General features: G+C 42.6%; 3 protein-coding genes across 5 annotated transcripts; all 3 read left to right on the top strand.

The window, feature by feature from the left end:
• The first annotated feature begins 232 nt into the window (after positions 1 to 232).
• tbc1d25 (TBC1 domain family, member 25) lies at positions 233 to 5,915 on the top strand. Of its 2 annotated transcripts, none has more exons than XM_026332137.1 (7): positions 233 to 402; positions 1,667 to 1,776; positions 1,868 to 2,025; positions 2,478 to 2,605; positions 2,696 to 2,884; positions 3,155 to 3,430; positions 3,743 to 5,915. In XM_026332137.1, exons 1-7 carry the CDS (start codon positions 358 to 360, stop codon positions 5,375 to 5,377), a joined length of 2,541 nt encoding a protein of 846 aa, XP_026187922.1. In that variant the 5' UTR covers positions 233 to 357; the 3' UTR covers positions 5,378 to 5,915. The 2 variants fall into 2 exon arrangements, with proteins under 2 accessions (XP_026187922.1, XP_026187923.1); XM_026332138.1 differs by having other exon boundaries at positions 1,871 to 2,025.
• Positions 5,916 to 9,015: 3,100 nt separating this feature from the next.
• On the top strand, positions 9,016 to 11,159 carry ndufb11 (NADH:ubiquinone oxidoreductase subunit B11). The gene is made up of 3 exons (XM_026332189.1): positions 9,016 to 9,245; positions 10,216 to 10,349; positions 10,945 to 11,159. The coding sequence occupies exons 1-3, from the start codon at positions 9,072 to 9,074 to the stop codon at positions 11,072 to 11,074; spliced, it is 438 nt and encodes a 145-aa protein (XP_026187974.1). The 5' UTR covers positions 9,016 to 9,071; the 3' UTR covers positions 11,075 to 11,159.
• A 921-nt stretch (positions 11,160 to 12,080) lies between these two features.
• rtel1 (regulator of telomere elongation helicase 1) lies at positions 12,081 to 24,402 on the top strand. 2 transcript variants are annotated; one of them, XM_026332133.1, is made up of 33 exons: positions 12,081 to 12,390; positions 12,753 to 12,951; positions 13,095 to 13,188; positions 13,472 to 13,553; positions 13,818 to 13,878; positions 14,217 to 14,292; positions 14,742 to 14,826; positions 15,159 to 15,224; positions 15,543 to 15,699; positions 15,800 to 15,838; positions 15,934 to 16,009; positions 16,444 to 16,541; positions 16,763 to 16,818; positions 17,160 to 17,231; positions 17,313 to 17,394; positions 17,532 to 17,664; positions 18,125 to 18,238; positions 18,568 to 18,608; positions 18,937 to 19,022; positions 19,128 to 19,205; positions 19,532 to 19,609; positions 19,912 to 20,058; positions 20,134 to 20,249; positions 20,688 to 20,811; positions 21,069 to 21,222; positions 21,331 to 21,482; positions 21,578 to 21,673; positions 22,299 to 22,509; positions 22,625 to 22,762; positions 22,978 to 23,109; positions 23,313 to 23,501; positions 23,587 to 23,709; positions 23,887 to 24,402. In XM_026332133.1, exons 1-33 carry the CDS (start codon positions 12,289 to 12,291, stop codon positions 23,955 to 23,957), a joined length of 3,528 nt encoding a protein of 1,175 aa, XP_026187918.1. In that variant the 5' UTR covers positions 12,081 to 12,288; the 3' UTR covers positions 23,958 to 24,402. The 2 variants fall into 2 exon arrangements, with proteins under 2 accessions (XP_026187918.1, XP_026187920.1); XM_026332135.1 differs by lacking the exons at positions 23,313 to 23,501; positions 23,587 to 23,709; positions 23,887 to 24,402 and having other exon boundaries at positions 22,926 to 23,086.
• The last annotated feature ends 23 nt before the right edge of the window (positions 24,403 to 24,425 follow it).

The raw sequence follows: 24,425 nt of genomic DNA on the forward strand, positions 1-24,425 counted from the left end.
ACAGAAAAATCTCCGCTGTATCAACTCTGGCTTGTCTGGGATGGTTCACTTATACGTCAAGTATATTTCCTGATAATACGTTTTGTAACTAATTTTCTGATAATACTTTTTGTAACGAGTATTTTACACTATGGTATTTCTATATTGAAGTAAGGCAGGGCTCCTGTTTGTCCAGTAGGTGTCGCTAATGCCGCTGTGAACCGCCTGTAAAACCTCAGCAGAAGAAGTCACGAACTAGAAGAACTCGGCCAGTGTTTGCCATTAGTGCTATGGATCCGTTAATATTGATCACCATGTCGGCGTAGGAAGAAAACAAAACCCCGAACAACCATCCTTTTCTGACCCGGAGTCTTTAAAATGGCAGGCGAGGAGGAGAGGGCGGTGGTTCGTGTCAAAGTCAAGGTGGGTATATCGAGCTTTGGGCAGCTAATTGTCCGCCAACGTCAGCTACTTGACCAGCTAGCTAGCAATCCCGTTATCCAGTTTGTTGAACTGTGTGTGTGATATTTGTTATTTTGGTGTCAAATTCACGTTTTAGCGCTACGCGTCAATATAAACATAAATATGAATAAACACCCGTGTAGTGAAGGGTGTTTAATGAGAGCTGCCCGCTTATTTATCCGTTTTGTTTATCGTCAGAATCGTTTGCTTGGCTGAATGCTGTTTATAGCAGTCACTTCTTTCTGCCCCGTTATTCTGACAGACACTTTGGCAATTTCCCAGTCAAATAAAAACATGAAAATATCCAGGCTCCAGTCTAAAGCTTTAGTAAACCTCACAGACTTGAGTTGACGTCACCTGCTCAGCAGACGCGTGCGTGCGTCCATGCGTGCATGCGTGAACGCGACAGCACGTCGTGACGTCTGTTGTTACCTGGGGTAGAGGTGGTCTGATCAATAACACTAAGCTTGTTATTGTTCGGAGGGTTTGCTATAAGAAATTCAGAACCTGGCATCTTTATATTGGTAGCACATTTAAACAGGCAAAATAGTATTAACGTTCAAGACGATAAGCAATAAATAACAGGCTGAAATTAAGTTAAAATATAATCAAGTATAAATGCTTTAAATGAGATCAAATATATAATATGAAAATTAAAAAAAATAAAAGGGTAAATGAAGAAATACTGCTATACTGCAGTAATTCACTGTTGCCTTAAATGCAACAAAGGCAGAAAAGCACAGCAGAGCTTTCAGTTCTGGGACTGACTGAAGGTCATCAGGAAACTGCTTCGATCTGTGAGCAGCTAAAAGTAGCTTCACCGTGTGTTCACCTGGCTGTGCATTCTACCAGCAGGCTGCTTCCTAATGATCTAAGAGTCTGCCGTCCCATAATGCAGTGCACAATGTGACAGTAATGAAACTTGAAAGAACATTTCTGTGAACTTTTTGTTATATTTACAAATTTGCTCTCTATGTGAGTCTGTGTGCTCAATGTCTACCCTGCAAAACGGTGTGGTAATCCAATCCTGTACGACAACCACCGAAGAAGTAGATTAAAAACAGCAGCATATTTACTATGTCCTACTGTTCATAATAAAATAACATGAGCTTAACCTTTATTTGTCCCACAATGGAGAAATTCACATTTGAAGTGTTATTGAGATTTGTTTTCACTCTGTTCATATTTTCCATGGATTCGTCAGTGATGATGTAATGCTTTTCAGAAATGTGATGGGGTGCTTCCTGTGGAGTTTCGCTCCTTCGCTGTTGATCCTCAGATAACATCACTGGAGGTCCTGCAACACATTCTCATCAGAGCGTTCGATTTGAACGGGTGAGAGCAATGACGCTAAACAATGGCGATCCGAGTTCATCCTAGTCACAACACGTGTGTCAGCATTTTCTTTTTTGTTGGTCTTTCAAAGCAGGAAGCGGAATTTTGGGATCAGTTACCTGTCCAGAGATCGGAGCGATGCTGAAATGTATCTCTCCCTGCTGTCTGACTGGGACTTGGATGTGGCATTTGTCAGTGCAGCCAAACCTCATCTGCAACTCAAGATGGACATAAAACCTTCAGAAGACAGTAAGCACACCAGCATGACCCTAAAGTAACCAACAGAAACTCACATTTAAAATGTCAAATTTTGTCAGTGTGAAGAAACAGAGATTAGTGTGAAATGTTGTAGGCGACTATGGTTAAAACACAGACAGAAATGGGTTTGGGACATGTTGTAGTATTTAATTATTAATGGTTTCTGTTTTCCAAATGTAAAACGGTACATCAAGAAGAGCAGGGAGGAAGTACGATAAATGTACTAGTGTTTTACAGGAATAAAGGAATGTGAAAACGGAAGACTGGACCACCCTTTGATGTGACGTGCATTAGGAAAGGACCTGTTACTGATCCTCCTATGTGAAAATAACAGTTTTTATCTGGGCAACCGAAGACTGATTAAAAAAATGATTTATTAAGTAGGGAGTACAAAATAAAAGTAGATTTGGAAGTCTACTACTGTTTTACTGTTTTATCTGCAGGTCCTGTTATGGAGGACTGGGACATCATCAGCCCTAAAGATGTGATTGGTTCTGAGCAGCTTTTAGCAGAGCGGACTCGGTCTCTGGCCTCTGCAGCTCTTCCTTTCACCCAGTCTCTGCTGTCTCAGGTTCTTTCTTCTTTACCCGTCCTCATGTCTTTCGCCTCCTGCCCTGTGTGAATCAGGCTTTCCTCATGTCCTGGTTTCACTTGTGTTCAGGTGGGTCGGACTCTGTCCAAGGTCCAGCAAGCCTTCAGCTGGTCGTACGGGGAGGAGATCAAGCCTTTCAAGCCTCCTCTCAGCGACGCAGAGTTTCACAGTTACCTGAATGGACAGGGCCAGTTGACGCGACCAGAGGAGCTCAGACTGCGGATTTATCATGGTGGTGTGGAGCCTTCACTGCGCAAGGTGTCTGCTTTTTAATTTTAATTTTAAACTCCAGGCTTTCTCTTTAAGGAACTTGTGTGGAGATATAGTGTAATGATGTCAGATCATTGATGAATACATTTTCTTTGTTTTTTTTTTTTCTCAAAAAGTTCCTCCAAAAATAACTCATTAAGATTAAAACTTATATGAAATGAAAAGTCATGTGTTCATACATTATGTCATATGATCAGTGTTTTAAAATGGTTGTTAATGAATTAAGTTTTTACTTCTTTATGTCTGATGTTGTGTTAGGTTGTCTGGAGGTACCTGCTGAACGTCTACCCCGATGGGCTGAGCGGACAGGAGAGAATGGACTACATGAAGAGGAAGACTCGGGAGTATGACCAGCTGAAGAGAGAGTGGACGACCCGGGTCGGTCACGAGGACCTCGAGTTCATCCGTGGAAATGTTCTCAAAGATGTGCTGAGGACGGACCGAGCTCATCCGTACTACGCAGGCTCCGAAGACAGTCCACATTTGACCGCACTCACAGACCTGCTCACCACATTCGCCATCACACATCCACAGGTTTGTAGACATGTTCCTGTTGACTTGTGCCTGTGTTAGGGATGGGGTCAGGTGGGTGGTGTTGTTCTCAGTTTTACCTGAGAGTGTCTGACTTTGACAACCACTGCATTAAAGGACCAGGCCTGTGATTTTGTGTAGGTGGTTGTTCTTGAGCCCAAATCCCATCCACAGACTGACAGCACCAATGAATGCGGTGTAGTCAGCGTAATGTGTGAGCACTTTCATAAAAGCATCCATACTTTCAAGAAGGTTTTTGTTTTTTGCAGTGCAACTGTATACCTTTTCACATTGTGTGGGTGTTTTGTTTTACAGATATCATATTGTCAAGGCATGAGTGACATCGCCTCTCCTATTCTTGCAGTAATGGACAATGAGGCACATGCCTTTATTTGCTTTTGTGGCATTATGAAACGTTTGGAGGGGAACTTTCGGCAGGATGGGCAGCTCATGTCTATTAAGTTCCAGCATCTAAAGCTGCTTCTCCAGTACTCGGATCCTGAGTTCTACTCCTACCTGGTGTCCCGAGGAGCTGACGATCTCTTCTTCTGTTACCGCTGGCTGCTGCTGGAGCTCAAGCGAGAGTTTGCCTTTGATGACGCTTTGAGGATGCTGGAGGTCACTTGGAGCTCCCTGCCCCCGGATCCTCCTGAGACCGAAGTGGAGCTTCTGGGGCCACCACTGGAGACTGATGAAACGGTGACCCACGTTGACAAGGACATGACAGTGGAGAATTGCCTTAAAGATGATAATGAACAGAAAGAGAAGCAGCGTAGGCGACATATGCTGAGGCCTTCAAGAGAAGAACCAGATGTGTGCAGGAATGCTGTTGTAGAAGAAAACGACAACTGGCAAAATGTCAGCGCTGGAAAGGGAAGCGAGGCCACTAATGGTGATATTCATCGAGTGAGCATGGAAAAGGCAGATTTACGAGGTCCTCTTTTTGAGAGGCAAACTAGTTTTGGGGAGTTTAAGTATTACACTGCCCGAAATGAAGACAGTTTTCATATGGGGGATACTGAGCAGCCACAGAGTTTGGTGGCTTCTGAGACAGTGCTCAACGTCACACGGCGCCAATCCACGGTGGACAGTGAGGAGGACCCAGGGGAGAGAACACCTCTCATAAAAAACTGTGACAATGGTTTCTCTCCAATCTCATCCCCGTCACCTTCCAGTTGGCCGGGTGCATCTCCAGACTCCACTTCCCCCTCTGCCGCCAGCGGAAGAGAGGCCTTACCGAGAACTGTCCGAAAAGTATTGGCGTCCTCTGCTCAAGTGCTCAGCTGTACAGAGATCAGCTCGCCCACAACCCCCACAGTAAAAACCTGCATCGCTTCCCCATCCCCATCCCACAGTCAGAATCGCTCCCTGCTTTCTTCTCCTATTTTATCGTTTGGGAGAGGCTCTTCAGTGTCTGGCAGCAGGGCGTCCTCCAACAGCCTACCTTCACCAGGCCACAAATCCCCCAGCACCACGACTAATACGCCCAGTTCTTCAAAAGCTGAGACCACCAGCATTAAACCGTGCTCCTTGCCGCCTCCTCAGGAGTTCGGCAAAGGCAATCCCTTCATGCTGTTCCTGTGCCTGTCCATCCTGCTGGAGCATCGAGACCACATCATCAAGAACAGCTTGGATTACAACGAGCTGGCCATGCACTTTGATCGCCTTGTGCGACGCCACAACCTGAGCAGGGTGCTCCAGCGAGCTAAAACTTTATTTGCAGACTACTTGCAGAGCGAAGTGTGGGACTCAGAAGAAGGGGATGAGGTTAGCTCGGACTCCCCGACAACAGCCACCGCTGCTCAACACTCCCCTTCTCCTACCATCTCTGCCCGGCCCATTTACAGCCCTTTAGCGTCGCCGCAGTCTTCATCTCCGAACTCAACCTATAACCTCGCGACCACCATTCCCTCCCCGACAGCTCAAGTTCCCCTTTCACCCCCTTCCTGACTGACCCCTGATCCTCAGTGAACTCCTCAGACAACTGTTTGCTACCTGGAGGTGGAGATGGTTTTTCAGCCAGCGTCCCACATTGAATCAGACTGGCAGTAATCTTCTCATTCTGTGCTTGAATACGTATATTCCTTATGTCTGATGTCACTGTACTGTTTTATTTGTTCAACAGCCTTTCCAGTTCAAAGGAGCTAAATTTCACATAATGTCCTCTAAGGGTGCTGACATGGTAAACCCTGTTTCTGACAGTTTGCATGTCTGAATTTAGGCAGCTGGTGCATTTAGCCTGTGTTACCCTCATTGTTAACTTTGTTTACAAGCTCATGTTATATCCAGATAGACCCAAAAATGTCTTAACTAAAGCACTCAAGTTATGTTACTTCAAAAAAAAAAAAAGGGAAAAACACAGATTCTGATGTTATTGAAATTGTTCTGATGACACGAACCGGACTAAGCCAGCACATGCAGTGCGCTTACCCAACCTTCCTGAGCTCCTGCACCATTACCCTTAAATGGCAAATCAACAATGAGCATACACAAGGTGAAAAATCCAACCAAACATCTACACAACACAGTGAATTTTATGCACCGCTGTAAACAAGATTTGACTTGTGAAAAATGAACTTCATGAACAGAGAAAAAAGTGCAGTTAAGGAACAGAAACGTTTTTATACAGTTGGTTTTGGTGAAAATGAGCAGTGTTTGTGCACAGACCAGTAGGAATAAGAACAGCAGAGTTTCCTCAACTAGTTTACTCCAAACAAAAAACTAACAAACTAAATTTTACAAATTTGAGATAAAATGTGTAAAGAGTTTTCTGTTCAGTTTTATTCTAATCTTTTAAAGTGCTGTTGCATCTGGATGTTTTTGCATAGTCGACGACTCAGGTGCTGCAGTGGCTCAAATATTCCACAATGACAGATTCATGTCCTGGTTTGTTTGATGCAGCAGAGGAGCCAACACTCATCAATGTCTTTTTTTTTTTTTTTTAAAGCTTTTGCTGCCTTGTTGCTTTGAGGGATGTGTTTCGGCTTTTCCTGTTTTCAGCAAAGCAAAATGACCACCGGTTACAGTTCGGAGAGACAACCAGGTTAATATACGTGGCTCTGTGTCAGTGGCAGGTTTAAAGGGTTTGACATCAGGCAGTCCCACTGTGTATTTTGGATTGTTTTTACATCTGGGAACGTGACTGAGCTGAAACAGCCTCTGTGGTTTAACACAGGACACACAGCTGTGGAGCTCCTTCTCATTATGGAGACGAGTGGGTGCCGTGCTGCAGAGAGCAGTTTGCTATTGCTCTGCATTGTACTAGTTCTGTTTTTGAACTGTATGTGCTGGATTCATACACTGAAGTACTGTAGATCATCTAAGCTTTGTTTATTATTTTTCAAACATGTTTCTCTTAGCACTTTGGTTTTTTGCTGCTTCCCAAAGATTCTTGTGTCTTTGAGTTATTGTATTATGATTTCAAAGAAACCATGAAAATATTTGTTGAAATGAGACTCATGTAATGAACGAATGTCACATGTGATCATCTGCATATTTTCTTTGTGTGTTCCTAAAGGTTGAGACGAAGTAATAACTGTGTTTACAGTTGATTCTCTAGTCAGATGGATGTTACATGGATCTGATGTGATGGAACCCGATGTGGCCAGTGACAAAAATATCAGCCTGTGTTCTTTATGGCAGAAAAGTGCCTCGATGATTTAATGAATTGCCTTGATTTTCATTTTCTGTCTACGCTCTTGTCATCATCCAGGCTGATCAAAAGGCCAGTTTTACACCTGAGGGATATTAGATATTTAATGTGCTCTGGATGGGGATTTTTATCAGATTGTTCTCTATTACAGTGGTGTCTGCTGAGGAAATGCCATTTTTAACCATTTAAGACATACAGTATCAAAATTCAAATCCCAGCAAGCCTATGTATTTCTACATTAGCCTTTTTGTCTTATTGCCTTTCTCAAGCCTGATTCTGCAAGGAAAACGGAAAAAATCTGTTCATTTTTACATTTATTTATAAAAAAATAGAGCTGAGCTCTAAATGTAAGAAATGCTATCTGGTCTGAAATTACAATATGTTAAGATCGTGGCACTAAATTGAGATTATGACCTAGAAGTATAGGTTTTGGACCTACAGTAAGTATTTTGGTTCTTGTGATTTCTACTTTTTCACTTGGCAGGATTGGGCTTCCCTACTTGAAAATGTCTGTAATGTCTCATCACCTCAGAAGTATCTTTGAGGCCATTTTATTCCAAATAGAGCAGACGTAAAAGGAGCTAAGTTGGATGTAATGTAGATTTTATCTGGTTGGAATTTAATGGATGAAATTAGTATAGGTGAAGAGCTGTCCATGACTTTAGCAGAGCAGAGATGCCTTTAAATCAGTCAGAGAAATCTGTTGGTCCACCTTCTGATTTTGTTTTCTTGGCCCGAATCCTTAGATTTTCTCCCGGAGCTTGACACTGTTGAGGAGTATGAGGAAATCTGGGGATTATATGGACGCAGACCAAAGTCAAGGAGCGTATTTCTTTAAATGAAACTGTCATTTTTTAAAAAGTCTCAGCCTTGTTTACCTTTAATACTTTATTCTTGGGTTTCAGTGGCCTAAATTATGTATTCTCTAAAGTCTGTAATGCAGGAACGTGCCGCTTGTAAAAGGGAAATCCCTCTGTAGGAGTACATCTGCAGAAACTACACTAATTCTTGTGTTTAGAAAGACCCTTGTTATTATTGTGGTTATTACTGACTCTTGGTTTTACCTCCTTTTGTATCTCCCTATTTAAAAAGAACTGAAGTGACTGGACTAGCTGGACTATCAGCATTTGTAAAACAAAAATGTTTTGTTTATCTCATTAAATTATATGTGCACAAAGTTAAACTTTTTAATCATGCAACACAACAGTGTTACTGATTGTGTATCAGACACAAATAAATAATATTCAATGCATCTGGTGGAAGAAGTGTTGAGTTTTTTTGGAAAATACTATAAATAATTTGACGTATTTGTTTGTTTTTTTCATGGAGCATAAACGTATATAGTTTTTGGTGAGTGAGATGCTGGTGCCTCTAAAATCTAGTATCAGAAAATGGAAATACTCAAGTAATGTACAACTATCTCTTGCGTGCAGTACTTAAGTAAATGTGCTTAAGCTACTTTCCACCACTGCTGATTATTTGTGTTAGTGTTTGTGAGTAGTGGAAGTGGTCCTCAGATCCTTTACTGCAGTAACAGTAGAAATACCACAGTGTAAAAGCACTCTTTTCCAAGTCCTGTATTCCAAATGTTACTGCAGTAAAAGTACCAACATCCAAATGTACTTGAAGTATCCAAAGTAAAAGTAGTCATTGTGCAGAATGGCCCATTTCACATGAATGTATCTGATATTATTGGATTCTAATTATTGATGCATTATTGTGTTCATCGCTTTAATGTTGCAGCTGGTAAAGGTGGAGCTAATGTTAATGAAGTAGCACAACATGCAAATATTCAGGTAAAGTACAAATACCTCAGAGTTGTACTTAAGTACAGCACTTGAGTAAATATATTTCGTTATATTCAGCGTGCATTTCTGCTGATCACCTGGTGGTGGCGGTAATGCATCTTACAACCTCTAATAAATTACGAAGAAGAGTGGCAGAACCGTTTTGTTTCCGTTCCCGGGTCAAGAGTCTTCACAAACAGTCGACATGTTGACCCGACTGTCACGGTTTGGGACAGCTTTGCCCCGGTTACTCAGTAAACCTCCGGCTCGGTTCGTCTCCCAGTCAAAACCGAGCGGTGCCGCAGGTTCGACCGCAGTGACGGAGCTGCACCCCGCGGCGGAGCAGGCTGGACACGGTGAGGTCAGCCCGTATGTCAAGGTGAGTGTCTGCCTGAGGTTCGGTACCGCTTATCTGCGCGAACCCACAATCAGTAACTTGGTTCTGTAGGGGAAAGTCTAGGTCTAATATGTATTCATCATTTACTGAAAACAGCCGCAGTTAGCACTGTAGGCTAACCAGCTAGCTAAAGCTACACACTAATACAGTAATAAATATATATTAATTGGAAATACAAATATATATTTAAATAGAAAGAGAAATACGGGAATAGAATTAGAAATATAAATATTAATATCTAAATGTAAATATACTAGACAGGCTCCTGACTGGCACCTGCTAAACTGAGATTTAAAATACTCGAATCCATTATTGTAGCCAGTATAAGTAGAAATGCCACAGTGTAGCTAAATATACTGTTATAAGTCTATAAGTTATAAATACACAATGTAAAGAAACTGCACATTAAGCTGCATCCATGGAAATAAAAAAAAAATAGAGATGTGTTGTCAGAGGAGGAGTTCCACCTGACTACAGGTGAACTGTATGGTCTGCAGGGTTGTGGCAGGTTGCAGGACAGACTCTCTGTGGTCTTTGTCACAGTGGAGCTGAAGAAGTCTCTCTGCTGTTTGACCAGTAGCTTGTTGTACGGCAAGCCATCTGGTCTCCATGATGTTGAATGGTTTGTGCAACAGAGCCAATCTTTCTGACCAGTGTGTTCAGTTTCTGCCACCCATGGTCCTGAGGCTGTGCCCAAGCAGACAGTGTCTGATATTTCTGGTAGAATATCTGCAACATTTAATTCACAGAGCTCAGAACTGCACTGAAATGTCTGTTCAGGCATCTACATGTTTTTGCTTGGATGGAATTATTAGTTTTGCTCTCTGTGACATTGTATTTGTCATTGCTGCATTTGCATTTGATCCCTGTTAATAAAACTGCTGCTGATCAGGTCAGTTTGTACTGTGGCTGATGTCTCTTGTGTATTATTGTTTTCTTTGCGCTTTGGCAGAATCCAGATTACCATGGCTTCTCCAAAGATGATCCTGTGGTGGATGAGTGGAACATGAGGGTGGGCTTCTTCTTTGGTATTTCAGTGGCTCTTGTTATCGGAGGAACATTTATCCACTATTTACCAGACCATGGGTGAGTCCTCAGTTCTTCAGTTTCTGATTTTTGCAGTCAGATATGAGATGATAGTGGTCAAGACATGTATTCATGATTTCAGTGAAATTTTTGCTGATCTGTGGTTTCCTGTTCAAGCGCAGAATAATAGTCTTGTCCTGTCCTTTATGATATATTTCACATTTAATTCCTGACATCTGCACAAACTGCAAAATCAGACTGGTCCATCTTTGCTCAACCAAAATAAAGAAAAAACATGAACCATGTGCCAGACTGTATCATGTTTGGGTTTTATTGGGAATAGAAAAAAATCTTAGAAACATGGAATTCAGTTCAACAGCAGCAACTACAACCTTCAGAATGACCAAGTTAAATCAACCCATCTGTAAAGTGGCTTAAAGAAAACTAAACATATTTATTTTCAGTTGAATCACTTTAGCTGTTCAGTTTGTTTAAGTTTCAGTTAAAGAATTTTTAAACCCAGGCAACTTGACAGGCCCTCATTCAACACTTGGCTCCTTAAACAGAACTGAACATGTTTTGTTTTCCCTGATTGTTGCTTATTATTTATGAATATTTAAACTTATAGAAAGTAATGTGTGTGTGCTTTTTCCAGGATGCGTCAGTGGGCCAGACGTGAGGCGGAGCATCTGATCCTGCAGAGAGAGAAGGAGGGCCTGCCTGTCATAGAGGAAAACTACTACGACCCGAGCAAAATCATTTTGCCCACTGCTCAAGAGGAGTAGGATGTCCGGCGTTCACTTACTGTAGTTCAGGATTATTGTATTTGCTTCTGATAGAATAAACAGTGTACCTGTTGAATTGTGTAAATATTATGTGTGGACAGTGGCTTCTTGAAATGTTCCTGACTCTCCAGATTATAAAGTAAATCTGCAGTGACCCTTTTTTTTGGACCATTTTAATGCCCGATTTTCTGTTTGATTGTTTCCTGTGCTCACACACATTGTGTCAGCACCAGGAAAGAATCGATGTTTGATACTCAGCCTTACAAAAAACTACCATTCAGCTGTTTTGTCTTCATTTTAACACGGTCAAGTTGAACAGGAATATATTTTGAAAACAGTTCTCTGAAGCATAATGCATTAATTAAGCAATAAATTATTATTATTAATCACTAGCAACCCCTGTAATTATTACAATGGCACATTATTAACACTGTTACTGTAGTTTTCCTGCTGCAATATTACTTTATAAGTGACTACATGAGTCTAAAAGCAAAAATGTACAAATGACAAATCTGTGGACCATATACACAAGTGTCTATAGTTTCTTCAGACCCTTTCAACTACTGCACACTTTGTTGATTTCTGGATTCATCTGTACAGCTGGATTTGTGCAGTTAGTCCTGTTCTTCCTGCAGATCCTCTGACTAACAGCTTAGATGAAAGTATTGTATCCATCTTCAGTCTCTCCTCAGATGTCCTCTGACGTTTCAGCCTGGACTTTGTCTGAGCCCCTCAGGGACAGTCAGACACTGGTCCTGAATGCACCACAGTGAAAGAGTTCAGAAGGTTTTTAGAAATTTGCAAACATTTGTAGAAAAACATTACTATGGGCAAAACTGCCCATTTGTCCCGTTTAACACGACAAAGTACAAAGTGCAGTGAAATGCTCTGGATGCTTTTTAAAGTCATTTTATGTTTTTCTTTTATTTGTTTCCGTACCTCCGATTATTCTGTGTGCACTTGAACGCAGCAGTCCTACGTTGCACACGGGGCATGCGCAGTGGACTGAAAGCGGAAAGCTGGCGCCAAACACGGATGTATCCAGGTGTTATGCAGGTATGAGTTTACTGGTCTGACGGCAGTACCTGTTATCGAGCCTGATTAGAACAGTCACTAAAAACTGTTAACTTTCGCTGCGTTGACACATGTTTAACAGTGAACCGCATAACGTAACGTAAGTTAGCTAACATTAACGCTAAGCTAGCGCACACGCGATGCCTTCACTGAGTCTGAGCGGAGTCACGGTGGATTTTCCTTTTCCTCCATATGACTGTCAGAAAGACTACATGAGCAAAGTGATCGAGTGTCTTCAGAAGGTAAGTAACGTTACTTTTAATGTTAACGTTACTGCACAAGAGGCTGACAGCAGTGGAAGAAATACTGAGATCCTTTAACGTTACTGCAGTAAACGTACTGAAGTATCCAAATGTACTTGAAGTACTTTGATTAATCTGATTGTGAAAAGGGACTGAAGTTATCAGATAAATGTAGAGCAGGAAAAAGTACAAAGTTTGCGTCTGACATATAGTGAAGTCCAAGGATGAAGCAGCACTACATGGAAATACTCAAAGTATTAATATCTGAGAATTGCACAGTACCCTTAGTTTTGTCCCATTTCTCTGTGGGACAGTTGTGAAACCATGTTTACCACCATAATGGCCCTGCCTGTTTGCTGCAGAAGGTGAATGGGGTCCTGGAGAGTCCCACAGGAACTGGTAAAACCCTGTGCCTGCTGTGTGCCACCTTGGCCTGGAGGGACCACTTCAAGGACACCATCTCTGCCCGCAAGATAGCAGAGAGGCTGGGCGGGAAGGAGATGTTTCCAAACACACCCCTGTCATCCTGGGGCACGACCGCTACAGATGGTGACAAACCGAGTGCGTTCACATCATATCGTCATATAAGTGTTTCAGTGGCTCTTTGTTCTATACTAATCTGTGCTAATACTGCAGCAACATAACAGCCTTTGAAGGTTTAAACATGATGATGTGTTGTTGTTGTTGTTGTTGTTGTCTGCCAGCCTACTACACAGATATTCCCAAGATCATTTACGCGTCCAGGACACACTCTCAGCTCGCACAAGTTATTAATGAGTTAAAGAACACGTCCTACAGGTAAACAATGTTACTTCTCAACAGTACAAGATGTTAGAATAGCAGCAAATGAAATGATGAGCCAAGACATGCTCAGTCTTAGATAAAGCAGATAACCTCGAAGAGAGTTCACAAGGTCGTTTGGCCCAGATGATGGAGTCAGTGCAGGGCCTGTGGGGCTCTGACACAGCTAAATACCCAGGCACCTTTCTCAGTGCTTGTTTCTCTCTGATGTACAATCTGAGCTGAGTATCATTTCTGGTAAACCTTTATGTCAGCATCACTCTGCTTTCTGCCTGTTCAGACCAAAGGTGTGTGTGCTGGGATCGAGAGAGCAGCTGTGTATCAACCAGGAAGTGATGCGTCAGGAGAGCAACCACATCAAGGTAAACAAACTGCAGCAGAGGTTTGTTCGTACAATAAGAGAAGTTGTCCTGATGATCCAAATCGTCCAGCAACACAATGTCTGTGCTGGGAGAATAACTGGCGGCGCAGCTGAGTTCTTTGACAACATCAGGAGGAAGTATCTTCACCAGTAACTGCTGAGTAACTGAGTTTTGAGGGATGCACTGATCCACTTCATGTTGCTGCTGCTCTATAGGAAGCTGTGGTTCTGGTCCTGGAGTTGAATAGAATCTGCTGTTTTTCAGGTCCATATGTGCAGAGGAAAAGTTTCCACAAGGTCATGTGTCTACTACAACAATGTTGAAGGTAAAAACTGAATTTGAAACTGAATTCAGCATAATGTGTGTGAATCCCGAACCTGGTTTAGCTTATTGGTTTGTGTCGTAGACCAAGTTCTCCATTGTTGTCCAAAAACTATTAAAAACACAGCAGTGAGCCACACCGCTGGACTGGCTCACATGGGTCTTCTTCATCAACAATGGGGGGCCCGTTTTTTCCTAAAAACCAGCACCAGTGGCTGAGATCATCACTGTGTTAGCAGAGATTAGTCGAGTCTTTCTGATGTTACGTTTTCCTGCGTTGATGGAGTTAAAGTGTTTACTGTGTGTTTATAGAGATGTCTGTTTTTATCTTTTCTTGTTTAGAGAAGAGCACTGACAGAGACTTGGTTAACTCAATCCTTGATGTGGAAGATTTGGTCAAATTCGGCAGCAAACAGAGGTGAGATTTATTCAGGTTCGCTCTATCCAGAGAAACCGCTGGTGCTGCAGCTGTTGATTAATCTGATGAAGTTGTTTGACTGTCAAACCTCAGTTTTTGATGATCACGGTTCCTGAAGCCCATCGTGACATCATTAAATCCCTTGTTTTGTCCAACAAGGCCACAGAACCCACAGATACTCAGTTTACCATCACATTTGATAAGGAAAAGAAGGAAACGTTCACAAATGAGAAGTAGGAGCTGGACATATTTTTATCTGGAAATAAAAGATTCGTGTGTTGTTCTGTGATTTCTCTGATGTTGCAGTTCCAGAAACAACACTGTTATTTTGTCCTTTGTGCTGCAACTTTGTTGTTAGACACGTTTCCTTTCTGGACTATTATGATAAGTGTGTTTCTTTCATGCTGTACTTACATTTCAAACTAACACACACTAGTGTTTTTGCCCAGGGTTTGTCCTTACTACCTCTCACGTTCCCTCAAACAACAAGCCGACATCATTTTTATGCCGTACAACTACCTGCTGGATCCAAAGGTGAGCAGCATTCCTGCGTCCACAGGTTGTGATTACACCCAAAGATTCAGGTGACATCTTCAGCCAAAGGAAAGACACAGATTGTCTGTTTTTCTGTCCAGTTCCGGTAATAAGAACAAATATACAATATGACAGAGATACATCACACAAGCTGGATGATGCATCTGTGTGTTTATACCTGTGGTTTGTCACCAATTTTCTAGTACCATCTCTGTGCTGAAGAAAAGAGCCAGTACAGAAAGATTTGCTCAAGAATGATTTGTACTTAACTTAGACTCTCATTGCTCATCCAAATAAATGCTGGTTTCCTGTTATTTCCCTTCGTTCCACAGAGCCGCAGGGCGCACAATATCGAGCTGAACGGAGCTGTGGTTATCTTTGATGAAGCTCATAATGTGGTGAGACTCTGCGCTGATGCACCCTAGAGTGTTGTAAGACTGAGATAGAATAAGGGGAAGATAGTTTGAATGTGTCTGATACTTCCAACATTGGAAGAGGAGATTCAGATGACAAAGGCGGATATTTACTTTGTTTTTGTGCCTCAAAGACAACATGATGCAGTTCACAAATATGTTTTCAAGAATATTAAAGTTCAGCAGCAGGAAACTTAAAAACGTGTACTGGACTAGAGATTCAGGACCATGAAGACATGATGTGGTTCTCACAGAGGGTGGAACAGGGAACATCCCAGCAGATGATGTTTGTGTGGTGTGCAGGAGAAGACGTGTGAAGAGTCGACATCCTTCGACCTGACTCCGTATGATGTAGCCTCAGCCATTACTTCTGTGGACCGGCTGCTGGTGGAGCAGGCTAAAGCAGCCAGCCATGGAGAGTCTGTCTCTGAAGACTTCAACGTCGAATCCCTCAACTCTGGTCAGAAAACTTAAAAATATGCTGTATATCAATGTTATAAACACATCTGTCTATAAAATACATGCTATCAAATTTCAGCTGGTATTTTTTGTTGTTTCAGGTTTAAAAATAGATATAGCCACGACTGCTAAAATCAAACGTGAGTACTTTTGAAGGTATAAATAAGATATTTGAGTGCTCACTGTGTTTATCTCATGAGCTGCTTTTTTTTTTTTTTTTTCCTTTCTTTGACAGAGATTTTGCTGGATCTGGAAGCTGCCATCGATTCCTATGATGTTCCAGGTGACAGAGGCATCACGAAACCTGGGATGTACGTTAAAAGTGTGACAATGTAAAGCACAGTAATGTCTGTCAGTGGGTCAGTCCTTCCTGTTCTCCTTCCTAACACCTGTTCCAAAACCAGTGTTCTGCAGGTGTCAGACTTTTCTTCATATCCTCTCCGTCTTGTTACCAGATGGATGTGAAAAACAAATGTCTTCAGCTGCTGCTCAGATTGCCGTAACATTTAATGTAGATTTTCACAAACACCTTTTCTTTAAAGTTTGACTCCACTTCTCAGGTGTGACGTTCATTAGCCTTCTATAGCGAGGAGGCTGCAGAGAGAGTAACAAAATGCCTTTTAAGGTTTCACAGTTGAAAACAGATGATGGCCCTGAAAAAGACTTTTGACCTGGAGAGGGGGTTGAACGTGGATTTTGAAATGAAGTGTCTTCTGTCCATCTCTTCCGTCTCCTCCTGTCTCAGCTTCATCTACGAGCTGTTAGAGAGAGCCCACCTGACCTACGACACCAAGACAAACATCTACGAAGCTCTGGAGCAGATCAGCGGATACATAGCAGGACGTCAGTGTGGCTTGGTGTTTTTCAGTTGATTTGTCAGGTTTTCTTTTCTCCACTTAGTGAGTCTCATTTCTAGTTTCATACTGTGCCTACATTTTTCCTGCATGATGTTTTGGTGGTGGCTCTTTCTCACTCACTGTCCGCTCTCACGGTGTTACAATTTAAAATCACATGAATAATTTTATATAATTAAAAAGTGGGTTGTTTGACCTGTTTGTCATCAGAGTCGGGAATATTCCTGAACACAAGTGGGCTGCAGAAGCTGGCTGAGATCATACAGGTATTCTACACAGTGGAGTTAAAGGGGTAGTTGTACATTTTTCTAACACTTAATGGTAGAATATGTGGTCGGTCCTTTGCATTCACAGTGAGTAGTTTTCAGCCCAAACCATGTTCCTCTGGGACCACTGTCCTCCGTGTTCAAGCGATCAGAAACTGGAAGATACTAATTCACTTTGTCTTCACCCTTATTGGCTGAAGACACTAATCCAAGTAATCAGCAGTGAGCAGGGCAGGGATAAATGGAAAACAAGCAGGACAGTGGCCCCGGAGGACTGGAGTTGGACACCCCAGGTTTTCAGTTTACAGTATTCGTGCCTCCTTATCTTTCATGCCCTGTAGTTGGTGTTCTGTGGTGAACCATTAGAAAAGGACAGAGCGCAGCAGATGGAGGCCAACACAGCCCATTTTAAGGTACAAGTTTATTAAAAGCCACGTGGAAGTGAATGTTAGTTATGTATATAAAGACGTCAGCCTTTCATACCTCTCACTCAGGTTCATATCCATAAAGACACCAGCTCTTACAAGAAAAAACAAAGCACTGATGTGTGGGCTTCATCTTCGTCTAAGAAACAAGGTAAGGATGTACAGCAGTTAGGATAAGATAAACCTTTTTTTAATACACAGCTCTTTATTTTGACACAGGTGGACCTGCCTGTTCTGAGTAGATGTGTTAAAGGTAAAGGGCACTGTGTGTTTCTTTGCACCTTGTAGGAAACATTCTGAGTTACTGGTGCTTCTCTCCTGGCTTCAGCATGCAAGACCTGGTGAATCAAGGTGTTCGCTGCATCATTCTGACCAGTGGTACCCTCTCTCCCCTGTCCTCGTTCACCTCTGAGCTGCGGATGTAAGTTACACAAGTATATTTCTTCATTAAAGCTGCTCTGCCTCTTGTCTCTTCAGCCTCTAGAGGGTCTAATGACCCAAACTAACTCCCACCATAAGCCCCTCCTTCCCGCTCTTTGCGTTTCATTCAGTCCAAAGGTCCAGTCATGACCATGCTAGGTGGCTAATGCTACCAAAACCACCAGGTTAGGTTTAGATGCTAACACATCCAGAAGGAAGAAGGCCACATGTGAATCCAATGAGTCCTTTGGCTGCTTTGACCACACTCCATGTGAAAAAGCCAAAACCATGTTAACCCTGGTTTTTGCTCCTTCTTTGTCCCACTGCGACTGCAAAGGCAAAGCAACCAAGCTCATCATCAGACTCATCATCAGTTCTCCAGAACATTCAAATTCTGTATTAGTCAAGTCCCAGTCTTCATTCAAACAGCAGGTGAGTCTTTATCCTTGCTGTCATTGCAGAGAGTTCCCGGTGCGTCTGGAGAACAAACATGTGATTGAGCGTGACCAGATCTTTGTTAGCGTCATCGCGCGAGGCCCAGACGGACAGCAGCTGAGTTCGGCGTTTGACAGAAGGTTCGTATGTTCTTCTAGACACAGGCTCCCACACACACAGGTTTGACCCATCCTTTTGTTTTTGTGTTGATTTGTCCACCTAAATACAAGAGGTCACATGACTCAAAACTGGCTCATTTATTGGACAGAGGTAATCTTCTGCGACCTGTCCTCTGGTGTGACGTGTCCAGCTGGTCTTTCTAAAGTCAGTCTCCTGTGTTACGTCCGACACAGCTGCCTGGTGTGACTCCACCTTCGGAGCTTATTGTTAAAATAGCTCTGCAGGTGGTTTAGCTTCAGACTGAGACTTGTTGAGATGATGCCAATGAAAGTTTCAATCTTTCCTTTAGGTTTGTTCCTGCAAACATGGCGTCTTTAGGCAACACTGTAGGTAAGAGCAAATAGTTTGTGCACTGTACAGAAATGTTTCTAACTGACCCAAGCCCAGCCTCTGTTTGGAGATAGATAAATAAATAATCTTTGACTTTACAGCCACAGGACCTGGATGAAAGAGCACAGAGATGAGGAGATGGAGGGAAACACACAGATTTTAAGCCCTTCTATGTGATTAACTTTTTAAGAGAGCAGTCAACCGAGTTCTCGATGAATAAAAAAAACATCAGAATTTCATTTCACCTCAGACTGTCCTATATGAAGAGGAGGCTCATTAGTTGCTGCATTACTTGTGTTGCAATTGTGACAAATGATTTTCTCCCCAGCCAACCTGACCCGAGTGGTTCCTCACGGTCTCTTAGTGTTTTTCCCCTCCTTCCCTCTAATGGAGAAAACCCTCGAGTACTGGAGAGTGAGTAGAAACTCAGCGTTATAATATTATGTTGTGTTTTTGCAGGCTCATTTATTTTGGAAGTTCTTCATTCCTAGAGTTGCGGTTTGTGTGTTCTGTCACCAGGCTAACGGACACGCTGATCGCATTGAGAACATAAAGCCCATGTTTGTTGAACCTAAAGGAAAGGGTACGTTTACTGAGGTGAGTAATGACATCACTCATTCACAGCCATGTAAGAAAAGGATAAAAAAAAAAAAAAAAAAAGAAGAAGAATGTTCCCATATCCCAGCTGCTGTTTTCCATCCTGATGTTCCCACAGTGTGAACAGACCAAACCAGATATTCTCAGATATTCCTCCCCCCCATGATTTTGAAATAACAAGTAGGACACACACGTCTGTACATCTGGTTTTAAAAATCTGTCTCGCTGTGAAACTTCCCTTTAGGCAATTCTCCTAAAGTACTCGTCAGAGTGAACATTAATAGCAACAGTCATGGTAATCTTGTTTCTATTCTTTCTGTTTTTAGGTTATTGATGGATATTACAACAAAGTCAATGATCCAGCATCTAAAGGGGGGAGCTTCTTTGCTGTGTGTCGAGGGAAGGTGAGGACACTGTCTGTCTGGAATCCTAGAATGTTTAAAAATACACAGTTTTACTTTGACAGGTCCAAGATGCTCAGTCGAAGTAGTTCACATAACTAGAACGTATTGCCGTAAAGTGTACTCTATGTCTTTGATTGTTGTATCCAGAGGAGACACTATTAATGAGAACTAAAAAATGGTGTGAAATAACATCAGAGCTGGCAGAAAGGCCAGAGTAAAGCAGGCTGGTTGGTTGTTGTATCCAGTCTTTGGATGTTTGTGTTTTTCTCTGTGATATGTTTTAATATGTCCTCTTATGTTAGGCCAGTGAAGGTCTGGATTTTGCAGACACCTTTGGTCGGGGCGTCATCATCACCGGTCTGCCCTTCCCTCCAAAGATGGACCCCCGGGTCATCCTGAAAATGCAGTTCTTGGACGAGATGAGCCGGAAGAAAGCTCCTGGGTTAAAGGTGAGTTTTACTGAGAAGGCTCGACGTTGTTGTTTTATGGTTGTTGTCATCTCTGTCTTCGTGTTGTGTGGACAGTACCTGTCTGGGCAGGAGTGGTACAAACAGCAGGCTTTCAGAGCTGTGAACCAGGCCATCGGCAGAGTCATCCGCCACAAGGACGATTACGGAGCCATCTTCCTGTGTGATCAGAGGTCAGACACAGATCTGTCAGTCATCAGTAACACGTCATACTGTTACTTATTGACACACATCACATTCACACAAGCAGATCTGAGACAGAAACAGATCTATTTTTATAGTTTTAATCATTTAGCACAATTGCTGAATATTCAGTAGTTCCTGGTCTTTTATTGAGATATTTTTTGTGTCTCAGAAAAAAATGACCAGAGACTGTGAGTATAGGTGGATGAGGTTTTTTCCCTTGGAGAAGAGTAATGTTTATGTTGCACTTTGTCATTGGGCTTTGTAGAACAGTGTATCAGAAAAATGAGTGCAACGTCTAGCTGTAATGACATTTTACAAACTTCAGAAAACCACTGTTAAAGGGGCACTGCAGTGAGAAATATCTGTTTTATAAAGTGAAGATCATAGACACAAAATGCTTTATAACGTGTGACCTTTCCCCACAGGTTTAAAAACTCTGATGCCCGGGCTCAGCTTCCATCGTGGGTTCGGCCTTGTGTACGTCTGTATGACGGCTTCGGGAACGTGGTCCGTGACGTTTCTCAGTTCTTCAGGGTTGCGCAGAAAATAGTACGTTCTAACACATATGCACTGCACAAAAATGCTATGACTCCTGACTTCATTACTTCAGACTGTAAGAAACAGATTGTGTTGGTGTGGTGAGACACCAGTGAACTGTGACTTTGTTGATGTAAATGTTTTTAACCTGATCATCTGAGGGAGAGTGGTGTGATCCTTTGTTTACCCTTTTAGATTTCTGCAGTTTAGGTCTTGCACTCTGTGAATTGATTTGTCAGGTTGACTGTGGTTGTGCCTGAATTTCCCAGAGGCCCATGCTAGAGAAGAAGGCTGCAGCAGAGAGCAGTGGGCCTGACTTTCAATCTTCTGGCTCCACTTTCTGCTCTTCTTCCCCACGTTTCCACACCCAGAAGGCCAAGGTGCTGGACGCCCACCTTCCCAGCCTGAAGAGGAGGCGGCTCAGTGAGTATGAATCAGAAGGGGGGGGGGGTTCTTGTTAAGTCATGGATTATTTCACAGAGGAGTCACAGAGTTTCAGCTTTTTACCTGCTGGGTGGTGTTTGTGAACAGATGAACACTCAGCAGCCAATGGAATGGCTAAAATCTGTGTGGAGTATGAGTATGAGGTGCCGGAGAGTCAGAGGAGACCAGTCAACCTGCTGGACGCTCTGGAGCGAGGTGACCATCGTGAGGATGCTGATGGTTTAGTGGGAGAGGAGCAGGTAGTGTGTTTTCTCAGACATCTGTCCTGCATGTCAAAAAGAGAGCCCATTTTTAGTGTATAATGACGACGACGATTAACTTCTGTTGTTGTCAGGCTCACCATCTGTCCACACGGTCTCTGCAAAATGACAAGAGGATGGATGATGAATTGCGAGGAGGAAAGCGTAAAATCAAACTGGTCCAAGAAAAGGTACATGTTACAATATTTACCTCATTAAGAGCAGAGCTTCTTGCAGTTATTGTCCATTGGATCTGTGCTACTGTGCACTTTGAGCCCCAAGACCAAAACACAACCATGTATACTGAATAAAATCTGAAGATTTTATGACAAATTGCAGCTGAATTCCCTTCTTTTGTAGACAAGAGTCTAAAGATGTTGACATCCAAAGAGCTTTGCTCAATTATCAGTTCTCACCACATTATCAAAATAATTCTGGACTCACCAAACAGAATTAACGTAATAACACCAGGAGCTATGGACCAGGGTGATCATAGCTCCTGCTGCTACTTTGTGGGAGGAAGCTGGAGTACCCCGAGAAAACCCACGCAGACATGAGAACATGCAAACTCCACACAGAAAGACCCAAACCTAGATATGATATGGCAGTGAGGCGACAGTGCTGGCCGCCACCTCACTGTGCCACGCTGATACAATAAGCTGATGTCATATAATAGCAGAAAGCTTGTGCTACAAACTGCAGCTGTGGAGGCAGGGATGATTATAATAATCTGTGAAATACTCCTTTAATGCATCACTTCACTTGAACTCACTTTTCCAAAAATGTTTTTATTGTGTGTTTTCTCCATTGTTGCAGAAAATGAGTGTGTCGGAGGACGTGTCTGAGGAAGGTAAAGCCAATAGAGCTAAGAAGTTTCTGGCAGAAATGAAGAAATCACTGAGCCAGGTCAACTTTGACTGCATGGTGCAGGCTCTGCAGAGATACAAGAAGACTGACGACCTGGACGTCCTGCTGACGGAGACAGCGCTCCTAACTGAGGACGCCAACACTCACGGTCTGCTGCGCGGTACGTCTTCTTCAGCCTGCACATTTAGAAGCACTGCCACAAACATGTAGTGTGTGTATGTTTTCCCTGAGCATCCAGCCACCGTGTGGAGCCTAATGCAGCCACTGTGTCACAGGCTTCTACCAGTTTGTCCGGCCACATCACAAAAAGGCGTTTGATGAGAAATGCCAGGAGCTGACCGGGCAGGGCTGCGGATACAAACCTGATCACTCACTGTCCAAAGACGAGAAGAAAGCGCTGATGCTGCAGAGCGGTATAAAACACTGCGCTGACACTTCTTTTCATGTTTGGAAACGTGTCTGACTTGTTCAGAATTCAGAGACTGGTCCTTTCTTTCTGCTTTTTGTTTGTGAGCTGTTGTTCATCATTAACATCTGTGTGTTTTTGTATTGATTTTGAAATGAACATGCGAAAAGGTTCATCTTTGCAGTAAAGGACCGATTGTGGACCCGTTCCGTTGTCTTAAAGGTGCAGACGATCAGCCTGTCGTGGGTCTCGCCTCCTCCAGTGGGATGTCGTCCTCCAGTCAGCTGAATACACAGCAGCTCAACAGAGGAGGACACCACCTCAGCCAGCACGGATTAACTCAGCCTCAGCCTGGTAGGACAGCACAGCCTTTCACCGCTGATGCTTTTCTCAACATGGCCACAATTAGTGCTCCGACGTCACTTTTAACACTTTGTGTTGGATACTCAGTCCCGAAGTGCTGCACAGTTTGCACCAACTCTTCATCATCTATCAGTTTGGCCAGTTGTAGAGCGCATAGTCGTCGTAAAGTAGGAATTAAACTGTCATGTTCTCAGTTTCAGCTCCAAAGAAGGAGGTCCACTCCACCTTTCTGGCTGATGTGAAAAAAGCTCTGGGGGCAGAGAAGTCCACTCAGCTGTTTCAGGCCATTCACAGCTACAAGAAGACAGACAACTATGAGAACCTGGTGACCACAGTGGTGAGCTTGTTCACAGAGAGAGATGAGGACTTCAGCCTTCTAGTCAGTAAGTTCTTTCACATGACTACACATCTGTTCATTTGTCTTTTTGCCACAGATTCCCACTGTTCACTCTGTCCTATTTCTTTCAGCATTTGGCATGTTTATTCGGCCTCACCATAAGAAGCAGTACAAAGAGATGTTGGATGCCCTGATAGGTCAGTCAGTATCTGCTGCTGATGGTCCTGCTGTGAGTGAAGACCTGCGAGGACCAGGTGAGGAAACCCTCTATTAGAATCGAATAGACACAGGTCAGCTTCTGGGTGTGAGTACTAATTTCTAATCTTGTGCAGTTATATTGCTTACATTTTAAATTACCACACAGAAACAAGTGTTTTAAATATAATAGAACTTCCTGAGACCTTACAGCTTCTTTTGCACGTCTTTTCCAGCTTCGTCATCATCTCCTCTCAGAACACAAAGCAAGATTTCCAGTTTTTTCTCAAACAGCCAAAGAAAGTAGAGCCTGAGATACAGGACTCAGTAGTATTATACTATATTATATATTAGAATAGAGTACAGTATAATATATTAGAATTATACTATATATTATATTATATAGCCCCGTGACCCTGAGCCAGGAAAAGCGGGTATAGAAGATGGATGGATGGATGGATTATATTATATAGTATTATAAACCAGACTCAGTGCTGGGTAAAGCCAGTTAAAGTGACCTCTGTAATCCCCGACAACATCCAAGAGTCAGTTTGTATCAGGACCAACCATGTGAGTGATGCTCATTTAAGAGTAATTTAAGATTAATTTAGTTTTTTTTTTTGTTTTTTTTAATAAAGCTCTCAGCCTGCTGTGTCTTAAATCTAGTGTTGTGAAATGTGAAAATGTACTATAAAGAAATAAAATATTTTTCTATGTACAGTTTTAGCTCATTAAATGAATGAAATTGTAAATGCCTCAGGTTTCTTCTAACTCT

The sequence above is a fragment of the Mastacembelus armatus genome, chromosome 7 (genome assembly GCF_900324485.2).
Source record: "Mastacembelus armatus chromosome 7, fMasArm1.2, whole genome shotgun sequence".
Lineage (NCBI taxonomy): Eukaryota > Metazoa > Chordata > Actinopteri > Synbranchiformes > Mastacembelidae > Mastacembelus > Mastacembelus armatus.